General features: G+C 34.7%; 1 protein-coding gene across 1 annotated transcript in view; it reads right to left on the reverse strand.

Annotated features, from left to right (window-relative positions):
• Nucleotides 1-13332, reverse strand: part of CDH2 (cadherin 2) — a 207880-nt gene that overhangs the window by 50791 nt on the left and 143757 nt on the right. The window contains exons 3-6 of the mRNA XM_087819025.1: nucleotides 9495-9721; nucleotides 7654-7800; nucleotides 5810-5965; nucleotides 1712-1856 (exon numbers count right to left, since the gene is read on the reverse strand). Of these exons, the coding sequence (XP_087675151.1) occupies nucleotides 1712-1856; nucleotides 5810-5965; nucleotides 7654-7800; nucleotides 9495-9721 (675 nt within the window). The remainder of the gene's footprint in view (nucleotides 1-1711; nucleotides 1857-5809; nucleotides 5966-7653; nucleotides 7801-9494; nucleotides 9722-13332) is intronic.

Here is a 13332-nt window from a genome sequence, read left to right on the forward strand (position 1 = left end):
GCTATAAATTTCCCCCCCAAAACTTTGTGTATTTGTGCTTATTTGCCTTCTATTTTGCTTCCCTCCTAGAATTTAGCTCCAGCAGGGCAGGAGCTAGCTTGTCCTGCTGCACCCACGGTGCCAAGGCAGCGTCTAGCACACAACACATTCCCTATAAACATTTGTTGAACAAATTGTTAAAGCAAAATAATATGTCTCAGAATCTTGAACCAAAATATTGGTTGCAATACAATTTAACTCAAGAATCATGATATTGTGAAACCTTGTCTAGAAGGATGTTTTCAAACTTACAAAACCACCGCAGGAAATACACTCATGAAATGTCTCTACTTCTCGTGATCATGAAAGTCTTTCGCTTGTGGTCAGTGTTGTGGCAATTCACGGTAGAGTGCGTAATAAATACATCTCTAATGGTTTATTTTTGACAATTTTTGTGAAACAGTACTTTTAATAAAGTTTGAAATAACAGAGGGGAAAATAAAATACTTTTTAAAAAGCAAAAAACGTCCCTATGCAAAAAAACCCAATGTTTAGTCTCTTTAGAACATAAGACTTGTGTTTTAGTAAGGACATGTTCAGCATGCCTTGGTTTCACAGTATTTTAAAATAAAGAAGATCAGTCTGAAAATGTGACTCAGAAGGAACCTCAGATGGTTGAACTTCCTGCACAGCCCCTCCTCCCACCCAGCTGCCCCAACCCCACCTCCACTTCTTTTCTGAGGATACAGACAAGTGTATTTGGACCAAGGGAAAAATGCCAGTTTAAGGCATATTTGGTTATATCTCTAAACTGGCTTATGCATAAGAGAGCTGCATAAACTGGTATAGATGACAAAGGTATCAGCACAATTTTAAATGTTGAGGTTTTTTTAAATTAGAAAAAAACCCCCACATCCAGTAATAGAGCTAATTAAATCTCTCCAAACACCAAATTATCTCAGGAAGGTTGGCATAACATTTCCTTTTACCAACTCGATTCTGATGTACTTTCTTGTTCACTCATCTTTCACATTAAATCGGGCTTTCTGGGCTGGCTATTCTACTGAGACTGAAGTCCAGTGTTTTCAGTACAAGAATCTAAAATCTTAATCAAACGTCACTTCTCAATGGTGGGAGGCTTTTGGCAACTGCTGTTTCTAGGCTGGGTCATTACAGGGCACCAGTTTAAAAGCAAGGGGTGCAGAAGACTTTAGTCATCCTGAAAGTACATTATTTAGCATCGCCGGAGGGCAGCGATCACAGCTGTCACCAAGCCCCTTCTCCGCTTTTGGCTTCACCTCACTGGCTGGTCCCAGGAACACCAAGTATCTTTTAGGCTCTCCGACTGCATTTTAGTTGCTGCTATGACTAACATGGTGCCATCTGTACTTCATGAGCAGACGGCCCTGGTCTTCCAGTGCTCCCTTTCTAGCTGCCCTGGCTCTACCAGAATGAAAGGATCCTCCTATAGATTCTATAGTATAGAATCAGATACTCCAGTATATTTTTTCAAAGGTGGCAAAAATCATAGTGGGAAGTAGAATGATATTTTTCTATTTTCTCTCTTCAACCAGTTTTTCCCTATGTTACCTTCCTTTCTCCCTAAAAGCACTGGAATGAAAGAAAATGACACTAAAAGGCTCACATGATATCTCCTTTTCTTGATCATATAGCAGTGCTGGATTCTGCCGCATTTCCTGAGTAATCTCCCAATTATCATCTTCAAACTTACCAGGCTTTGATCCCTCAGGAACCGTCCCGTTCCAAACCTGGTGCAAGAACTCGGGTCTGTTGTCGTTCATATCAATAACATTGATGACAATGTCAATGGGGTTCTCCACTTGATTTCCATTAATATCCACTGCATGTGCCCTCAACTGAAAAAGGAATTAGAAAAGAAAACTATTTAACAGATTTACATCTCCAGTGAGAAGATAAAATACACAATCACCATGCTACCAAAACAGCAGAGATGGGCTGAGAAGCAGAAAAATAAAAGCTACTCTTCACATCAAAAGTTAAGTTAGTTGAACTCCATAGAATCAGAGTAGATATAGTAGCAAAAAGCCCACCATGACTATCTGCTAGGCCCCGTGCTTGGAGTTTTATGGGTGTTAACTCATTTAATTCAAATACAAAAGATCGAGGCAGAAATGACCAGCATTTGAAAGTGAGAAAAATTGAGCTTCATAAAGTCTGAGTAACTTTGCTCTGTCTATTGACAGAGCCCATATTTGAAGCCAGTTCTATTCCATTCACAAATTCTTTTGCTAAATCAGTACCTATGATTCAGGGTAATTAAAAATGTGCTACTGGAACAGAGCAGTCATATAGATCAAAGGAACGGAAGAGAATCTAGAAAGAAATTAAATGTGTATAGGGAATTTTGACACGAGGTGTGTTTTTGGGTTTTTTTTAATTGTAAAAGGCACTCATAAACTTTAAAAGTACATGAATATATAAAACAGCTGTTTCTCTCCCAAGCTTGAGTTCTCAGTTTTGTAGGTATTCTAGAAATTTTATCTTTTTTCTTTTTAAACAAATATAATCACTCAGCTACTCTTGGAAGCATATCTTCAAAATCTTTTCATACGGCACATAGAGGTCCATTTCATTCTTTTCAATAGCTGTGTCGTGTTCTATTGAATTGTTTCTTTTTAAAGGGAATGCTTCTATGATTTTCCTGTTAAGAATGATGTTGGCAGCTGGTTTCTGTTGGATATGCTTTATTAAGTTAAAGAAGCACCAACATATCTTTCATATCCTTATTTAGAGGTGATTTAATACACAAAACAATGTAAATTTTTTTACTGCCTTTTCAACTTTTTTTACTGCCTGTCGAAATAATCCCTTTCTCTCCCTTGATTTATTTAATAGATTATAAATAGATTTTTAATGCTGAACCATTCTTGCAATTCTATAATAATTAATTCTATTTTGTTATGAATACCGCTCTTTCATGTGCAAGGGTGAGAATCTGGAGGGGAAGAATTTACCCCAAAATTGACTGAAAATTATTCCTTGAGTCTTAACCACACCATCAGATAGTGAATTCATACAGGAAGGGAAATTTAAAAATTTTTTGTATTGATCTTATTTATATTCATAAATTAGAGACTAGTCTAATTAGAGACTGGTCTATTGTGTGCTATCTTTACCAAGTATCTCTACTAATGTGATGCTGTTTTTGTGAAAGGTTTAAAAGTTTTACTTCTTTCTTTATGTCTCAGGAAAAAAAAAGCGTTAGAATTACATTTTCCTGGGGAGTCTTGCTCTACTATATATCAATATTTTAAAAAGTTTCTACAAGTGCAAAAATTTAACAGATATGTTAATGGGCAAAATTAGAATCTAAAAGCAAATGCATACAAACCTAGAATAAAAAATCTGAATTACTAACTGTAGATAATGAATCAATGGGAATACTAATTCAGTACCTGGGACAGATGGCTAGCCACAAAGGGAAAACTAAGTGAATCTATACCCTACTTCCCTTTTACTACAAAACACTCCATAGAAGTTAAAAATTTGGATGCAAATAAACCTCTACATTAAATTGGGGAGATTAGCATCTTGGAGTTGGGAAGGATTTTATCACCATCTCTAAAACGAGAATGCATAATAACATTTAAAAAAATTAACTTTACAATATAAAAACAAGTTATAGTAGCAAAGAAATTATTAAGAAAGATTCAAAACAAACAACAAAGGGGGGAGACCATATGAAAATCATGCATTAATGTCCCTAATAGATAAAAGGTTCTTAGTAAGATAAAATTATAAATAATCCCCATAAAATTTAACATAGGAATAGGGAATTCACTTTGATTGGATAGTCAATTTATGCAACTTAAAATATCAATAAATTTTTATAAATTATATTGGAAATAAATAATGCCTGGAATTGATAATGGAATAAATGTATTTCTTATATAGTGGGCAGGTAGTAAAACACAACACAACCATTCTAAGAACAATTTCACTATATACCTCAAAATAATTCCAATTTAAAGAATTTATTCCAAGGATTTAAGAGAGACATGTACAGAGAGATGTTCATTGTTATACATACTTGCAAAATAAATTTTAAAAAACTTAATTACCCAAATATCCACTAATAGGTAGTTAAAATTACGTTACATTCATTCAACAAAATAATTTGGAGCAATCAAAAATTAAGATTTAAATAGCCCGGTCAGGCGTGGCTCAGCGGTTGAGCATCGACCTAGGATCCAGGCAATCTGGGTTCGATTCCCAGTCAGGGCACATGCCCGGGTTGTGGGCTTGATCAATGACTCTCTCATCATTGATGTTTCTATCTCTCTCTCCCCCTCTCCTTTCCTCTCTCTGAAATCAATAAAGATATATATATTTTTTAAAAAAGATTTAAATAAATAATTTTTACTGACATGAAAAGATGTTAAATCTTATGATTGCTAAGTGGCAAAAGCTGGCTTCAGAGAATGGTTCTCATTTCAAAAGAAAACATTTATGAATTTATCCACAGCGAAATATTTTATAGCATATTGCCAAAGTGTTAAAAAACGAAAAAAAGAAAAAAGTTAGTTTTGTGTACTAGGATTACAAATCCTTTTTACTTTCTTATTAATATTGTATTATGAAAAGGTTTATTTCTATATTATTTGAGAAGTTTTTACAATGTGCACATATTCTTCTGGAAGAAAATAATTTCATCAAAAGTTTTAGTTATTCATGTTGAAATTAAAGAAGTGGTAAAGATCAATTTAGGTTTCTATATTAAACTTATGAAAAAAATCGTTGAAATTGTGTTCTAGGAAAATGTACAAGTAGGACTAGAAAAAAATGAAAACAGAGACAAGCTTCCTGGAATTGACATTTTAATATTAGGTAATTCTTGCATTTTAAAATATTCAACACAACATTATTTTTAAGTTGGAAAAATCAGTTTGAAATATATATAAGATGGGGCAAAAGTAGGTTTACTGTTGTGAGTACTTGAAACAATTTATTCTTATATTCTTATTTATTAATTATTTTCCATGCAAACAACTGTAAACCTACTTTTGCCCCATCCAGTATATATTTAAAATTATGAACATATAACTATATATAAAAGGTGGTTATAACTCAATAAGAAAATTTAAAAAATAGAAAAATAAAGAACAAAAATTAACATAAGAAATATATAACTAGTTAATATATCTAAGAAAAGATTGCTCATATTGGTGCTGATGAAACCAAGTTTTAGCAGGGTTATACGGATCAGGGAAATCTCAGTTTCTGGTAGGAATATCAAAATGACAATCTTTCTGGAAAGAATACTGCCAACAAACGACAAAACAAAAATGTGCTATCCATTTCCTAGGTCTCTATTTAATGGCAGTAATAATACCAGCAGGAACAGATAAAACGGCAAATGGCAAACACAGATGTCTATTAATAAGAAACTCTTTTAAAGTTATAGCCTGTACATTCAATGGAATACTATACAGCTATTAAAAATGTTGTGATCTCTACATAATTTACAAGCAACAGTTTTGACCCCCTACGTGTAAATTTGTTCTTATAAGTTCTTAGCCACCTATGTGAAAGCAAGTATCAACAAGTAAAGAGTAATGCAATTTTAGGCAATTTCATTTTCTTCTTCAGTACCGTTTATTTTTTACCATGAGCATTCATCAATTCTATAAAAACAATTATTAAAATAAATTGAAAAGGCTACAAGTGCATGTCATGTGTTAAAACTCTCAGAAGCAAAGCTTTAAGACTGATATGAGAGGCAAATGTTAAGCTCTGCACACATTTAGAAAAGTGTTAAGACATAGGATATCAGCAGTTGAAATCTTACATGAAACCGGGCTATCTGCTCCCGATCCAGAGGCTTGGTCACTGACAGCTGACCTGTGATGGGGTTGATAATGAAGATACTAGTGGGAGGCTGGTCAGCTCCTGGCCCAGTTACGCTGTACCGCAGTGAAAGGTTTTTATCTCTGTCGGACCTGATCTGAGGGTCAAGAAGACAATCACATTAAATGAGAGACTAAATGAGTTCATTATCTGAGACACAGTATGCCACACCTCGTGCCCTTTTCCAGTGACAAAGTTACACCACCTCCTCCCAGAAAACCACTGAAATGCTCCCGGTCCTGTTCCTGGGCCTTGTTTCTTGGTGATAGGCTTCAAAAAGAGATGTCACCTATCACCAGAGAGACTAAGGCAATGTTAACATCTAAAAGACGCTCACTAGAAGCACTGCAAAAAGTCAAAAGGAAGGAGTGTCAGTTTTTAAGCAGCATCAAAAACTCCATCCTGGGAATTTGCAGGTTAGAATATTAACCAAACAACAGGTGTCCGATTTAATGAGAAACATTTCTTATCAGTTAGGATAAGAAATAATTATTTAACTATCGTGTGAAAGAGCCTCACTTGGGAACTCTGAGATTATGGTTGAGCCTGGAAATCAAATTTTTGCACTTGCAATGTATTGACATTATTCATTGCAACCAAAACTTTCCATATCACTTTCAAGTGGCACTTACTACCCCAAATTTCTTATCAATAAATCACAAATCATACGAGAAGTGATTTTAAAATATATTTCTATGCTCTCAAAAATTATGCTCATGGGCTCACTTCCTTCTCCTTCAAATACCATAATTCTTATGTTTATAGATGAACAATCATAGGATCGGGCTACAGAAAGGGAGGCAGAAGGACAGTACAGAAAAAAGGGCCAGTTGAGCAATACTGTTGGAGGTGATAACAAGAGATATTTGTGTATTAAGTAAATACACTTAATCCAGTAACAGAATCTAGTTTATTATTTTTCAAGTTAAGTCAAAATTATTTTTTCTCATTCTCCATTAAAGTAGAAAGATAAGAAACACCTTTTTTTGGGTAAAGTCATTTGCTGTTAAATTGAATTATAATGTGCAATAGAATATCATAAACACCACAAAAAATGGCTTATTTAAAATACAGCTTTCAGTAAGTGTGTACTGTAATGCTAAATTAATCAGCCACAGAAACATTTATTTTCTAATAAATGGGAATCAATGACTTTGTCTTATTTTCCTTCAGTAATAAATAATAGGTTGCTAATTTTGCTAAACACATAGAAATACCTGTAATTTTTTTCTCTGCAGCTGATAGTATGCATTTAGAGTAACTAAAAAAACTGACTTTTCAGATTTGAAAGCCTATATTTTTGGACAGCCCCAGGGATTCTGTTAATGGTATCAGAGGTTATTTTTTTTTCTTTTAAAAAACCCTCAAATGCACTTAGTGCTGGCATTTTTAACGATGATTTCTCCTTTACTTTTTCTTTGGCCCCAAAGCTATCTGTAGAGGGCAAAGACCATCGTGGAGAGTACAGCTTTCAGACAGGGAAGCTAAGTCGTGTGCATTTTATGGCAAAGGCTATGGTATGGGTGTGAATGTATGTTGGAGTTAGGGCTCCTGTCTTCAAACTGAATAAGCTTTATCTGTATAGGAGCTACAGAGAGCTCAACCTATAAAAACCTGAGATAATAAAAAAATGAGAAGTTCTTTACAACACAAGACATTTCATCTATAGAAAAATATTTTTAGTACATATATGTCATAAGCTCTACCTTGTGAAAACATAGATAAAAGCATTTCTAACATACACTTGACACATGCCTAAAAGACAATGAAAATTGTGCCACCCACCCTGACAAGGTCTAAAGGAAAAGGTCCTCTGGAGTTTTCTGGCAAGTTGATTGGAGGGATAACCCAGTCTCTCTTCTGCCTTTGTAGGTGGCCATTGTGCTTAGTCAATTGTCTTGGGAATACTATTTCTTCAATTTGTTGTGATTCCTTTGCATTAAAATACAAGAAGACATTCCTGAATACTAGGAGAAACAATTTCTGAAACTACATCAATATCAATGGATACCTGAAAGTGTAGGAATCACAGTTTATTATGAACAAGAATATAAGTCCGGAGGCCCTTTCCTTGTCCCCCCATTAAAATAACAGAAGACATCATAAAGTTTTTGGGTTAAACTGTTCATTGAAAAAACTGAATTCCAAACAATTTATTATGTGGCACAGCTGTGTAAACTATTTGCAGTTTCTATAAACCATCTTAGATAGTAGTTAATATGGAGCAAAATTTAATAAGACCCTTTTATATATTTCTCATTAGTCTAAACCTCAGTTCAGGTAATGTGCTACTGTACATTAAATTTAGATCTTGATGTGCTAAAATATAATTTGAATTCCAAGAGAAGTTTAATACATACTGCTAAGGAATGTCTCAAGTATTTATGACCCTATTAAATCGCACAGAATTAATGCTGTAATTATTCTAAACCTATGTCAGCCGTGATGGATGCTGAAGATGGCCCACTTTGCACATGGGGTATTAATCTTGTCTGGATGTCAACATTTTCTTCTGTTTCTCCTTATATCTGTAGACATTCTAGCCATTAGCCCTTGCTGCTTCAGTGAAAATATCCAAGCTAGTTTGCTGGAACACATCGAATCATCAACAATAAATGCAACTTTTCACTCGATTAGTTACCAGTTTCTCACTTTATATTACCCAAGTGACATGATTCCCCTAAACAGTTAATAGTTTAACGAATTACATTTCACATAATGAAAGTCTGACAGTAGCATAAAAGAAAAATGATACATATTTTCCTTTGATATATTTATTCATATTTTATTGGTGTGTACACCACATTTACAATTAAATACCAGAAATAAATGTGTGTATTCCTATCTTGCGGTATACAATAAATATACAAAATGTAATAGTCACAGTTCATGCGATCATAAACTTCAGAATATATGAGTATGGTGTCCCCTCATATTGGTTTCAAATTAACTCAAAGAAGTAGAATATTCAAACGAGTAATGTTATCATAACTTTACGGGAGAAGTTATTGAATCTTATTTAAAATTCTTAATATGGTGACTTATCCAAAATAAGTGGTCAATAAATTTTTGTTGAATTGAATCGAACTGTACTCTGTTGGAAATGTATGTTATTTATTTTATCGTGGCTTATAGCAGCTTCCACCAGAGGGATTATATTATTCCTAAAGGTCATGTTGGCAGTATAAATAATTCATACTTCCAATTTGATTATTAAGGGACAAGACAAAAACTCCTTGCCAGAAGTGCTTTCCTGTTACTGCTGTAAATCTGAACTTCTCATCTAACAAATTTGGCTGGTGAAATCTTGCAAAGGACTGTTTATTCTGTGGTTATATTTAACAGCTTGTAAAGCTTCTAATAAATTTAAAATAAACAACCACTTCTAATTTAAGTTATAACTCTCAAAGTGTAAACAAACTTTTCAAATATAGGTTTGGATTGCTTAAAATACATTTGGTCTAAGTATCTTATAAGATTAAAAACACAACAAAATACTACTGATGTGACTGAAATTGATAAAAAATTCAAATATTGGGCATCCATTAACATGATGTGAAACAAAGTGTATATAGTATTTAGTTCAAATGGTGTAAATCTGACTTTCAAACATGCAGACACACTACCTTCATTGAGTCCTCAGGTAAGGTGGGCTTGAGGCTCAGTTTTACTGCGACTTGCCACTTTTCCTGAGTCTCTTTGTCTCGGGCGTATATGAGGAACTTGGCGTGCTCGGCGGAGAGGGGAAAGCTTCTCACGGCATACACCATGCCGTCCTCATCCACCTTGAAATCCGCTGGTTCGCTGCTTTCATACTGTACTTTTCTTTTTCCATTGCAGTTGCTAAACTTCACTGTAAAAAATAATAAATATAGGAGTCCAATTATACTCCAAAAGCGGAAACAACTAATATCTAAATCTATATCCTGCTTAGGATAAAGACAAAATACAGTAACATGAAAGACAGAAATGGTATTTTTACATCATTAAAAGAATTTTCATAATAAAGAATATCAGACTGTGGTTCTGAGTTGTTTCCCAGCACCGCCCTGTTCCAAAGCCTTCCCGCTTCCTTCCTCTTCCTCTGGACACTGGGCCTCAGGCACATCTGCGCAGCCAGCCCCCTATGCCTCTCCCTGAAGTTGCCCGCCACCCCCAACAAACTCCTACTCATCCTTCGGATCCCAGCTCCAAAGTCACTGAGGTTAGAACAACTCCCTTGCTCTCAGTCTTCAAGTAGCAATCCGAACCCTACTACCATCCATTTATAGCCGTGCCTGACACTCGCTGTGAGAGGTAATTCTGAGTAAATTTTCTAAGCTATCTTGTATACCTTGCATATTTCCTGGAACACAGTACTGATACATAATTTTTGTGTGAATGTTTAAAGGAAGAAAGCAGAATGTTGAATGTCCACTATGCTAGAGAATTACAAAACCTATGGTAATTAAAAGGTCAATAAAGTGCAATTTCTAGTTCTCACAGTGCTTAAAATGGTTCTATGAAGCAGTAACAATTTTACACATTTTTGAAAAAAATGAAAATAAAGGTGTATTTCAAAATAAATTTTAACTAAAAATCTCTCTCTAAGAGTAAAAAAAGTCCAAAAGCTTTTGGTATTTTAATTATCTCTGTCTTACATGTAATGATTTAAAGTTGAAAAATCTTTTCTTAAAAACAATCTCCACCAGTTTATGTCTTATCAGTAACAAAACAAAAGTTAAACCACATACATATAAATGTAGAAATAGACATATTTAAGCCAAAATAAAATAATAAAACTATTCTTTAAGAAAGATTACTCTTTTGAAATCCTTAATCATTACCTTTGAAAAAAAAAATCTGCAGGAATAACATAAAGGAATGAAAGAAAGAGCAATTTTTTCAGTTCTGTAAACATGTGATTTTATGTCTTGATCACAATTTTATAGGATACATTTTGGAGTGCATTAATAGGTACACATTACATAATGTAATCATATACACCTTTTGCCTTTTTCAAGGATCTAAGTAAATTTATTAATATTCCCACCCCTCATATGAATTGATGACAGTTCTTTTGTTTTCATTAATATAAATTCACTGAGATGTGCACAAGACTACAGACAAATAACAAGCACCCTTGTTTCCCTCAGTAACCATAAAATCCTTGATAACAGTAATAAAATACTTTACTGGATATATTATTTTCCACATAATCCCACATATATCATCCTTCATCTTTCAAACATTTCAAAGTAAAAATAAAAGCTGTATCTCATACTAAGTTATTATATCTCATATTAAATTATGTTAAACCAACATATTTGATTTTGGAATAGAAGTATCCCATAAGGTACTTAATTATCCCATCTTATATAACATGTGATTTAAAAGTAAAAAATGGGAATCCTTTCTATAGAACAATGCCATCTACTGCTTATATTTTATTATAGACAACAAATGAAACAAAATACTGTTTGGGGAAACACTGCTGAGAAATCAAAATGAAAAACTTTTATTCATATTTTTGTATAGGAAGTACCTTTTATATCACAAAAGGTATTCATGATACTTAACATATCATCTGTACACCTTGGAAATTAGCCCCTTATCAGATGCATCCTGGGCAAATATTTTCTCCCATACCATGGGATTCCTTTGTATGCTGAGGCTGATTTCTTTTGCTGTGCAGAAACTTTAGTTTGATGTAGTCCTATTTATTTTTTCCTTTGTTTCTATTGCCACAGGAGATGTATCAGTGAAAATTCCACTACACGGGATGTCTGTGACTTTATTGCCTATGTTTTCTTCCAGGATTTGTATGGTTCCACGACTTATATTTAAGTCTTTCTTCCATTTTGAATTTATTCTTGTGTATAGAGTAAGATGGTGGTCTAGTTTCATTTTTTAGCATGTACTTGTCCAATTTTCCCAACACCATTTATTGAACAGACTCTTTACTCCACTGTATGTTCTTTCCTCCTTTGTCAAATATTAATTGGCCATAATGGCGTGGGTCTATTTCTGGGGTCTCTGTTCTGTTCCATTGATCTATATGTCTGCTGTTGTACCAATACAACTCAACAAGAGAAAGATAAACAATTCAATTAAAAAGTGGGCAGAGGATCTGAATAGACACTTCTCCAAAGAGGACATACAGATGGCTAAGAGACATATGAAAAAATGTCCAACGTCGCTAATCATCAGAGATGCAAATTAAAACCACAATGAGGTATCACTTCACACCTGTCAGAATGGCTACCATCAATAAGTCAAGAAATGACATATGCTGGCGAGGGTGTGGAAAAAGGGGAACCCTGGTACACTGCAGGGTGCAGCCATCATGAAAAAACAGTATGGAGGTTCCTCAAAATTTAAAAACAGAACTGCCTTTTGACCCAGTGATCCCACATCTAGAAATATATCCTTAGAATCCTGAAACACTAATCAGAAAGAATATATGCATCCCTATATTTATAGCACTGCTATTTATAATAGCCCAAATCTGGAAACAGCCAAAGTGCCCATCAGTAGATGAGTGGATAAAAAAGCTGTGGGACATTTACACCATGGAATACTATGCAGCTGTAAAGAAGAAGGATCTCATACCCTTTGGGACAGTATAGATGGACCTGGAGAATATTAGGCTATGAAAAATAAGCCAGGCAGAGAAAGATAAATATCACATGATCTCACTCATATGTGGAATCTAAAGAACATAATAAACTGATGAACAAAATAGATTCAGTGACATAGAAGCATGGAACAGACTGATGAACCTCAGAGGGAAGGTGGGGGTGGGTGGGGAGAGATTAACCAAAGAATTTATAAGCATATATGCATAATCCATGGACACAGACAATAGTGTGGTGAAGTCCTGGGGCAGGGAGAGCGTGCGGGGTGGAAGGGGACATCTGCAATACTTTCAACAATAAAGATAAATTTTTAAAAAAGAAAGAAACACATTAAGAAAAAAAGAAGAACATATAATCTGGCTCAGAAATATTACATGCTCTCCTGCACTTCATACTCGCTTTCACCGCTCTAGCACTAACCCTCATCAATCCACACCGGAATCCTGGGGCTGCTGCCCAGGCGGTCTTCTCCCTGCTCCAGGTCACTGTCCACCCACTCCTAGATGAAAACTCCGTTGCAATTTTCCCCTGCCTGCTTAAAATCTGTATTATTATAAGTTAATTCTTTTACCTAGTATACAATGCTCTCTTAATTCTTTTTTACTTGGTTACTTGGTCTCTTCGGTTTAACTTACATCATATTCTAAAACATATTCTGCCCAGTGAGACAGATTTCTTAGGCATCTCCCACTTCACTGTGATCCACACCCACATGCATCGCTTCTTCTGGAAGGCCCCCCATGGCCCCATCCTCCATGCCACTGCGCAAGGGAAGTCAACTGGGATGTTCTTCAGAAGATAGCAGTCTATGTTCTCGTCCAAAAAGACGGTACATTTTTCATTTTCA

This window comes from Miniopterus natalensis, chromosome 7 (genome assembly GCF_054644295.1).
Source record: "Miniopterus natalensis isolate mMinNat1 chromosome 7, mMinNat1.hap1, whole genome shotgun sequence".
Lineage (NCBI taxonomy): Eukaryota > Metazoa > Chordata > Mammalia > Chiroptera > Miniopteridae > Miniopterus > Miniopterus natalensis.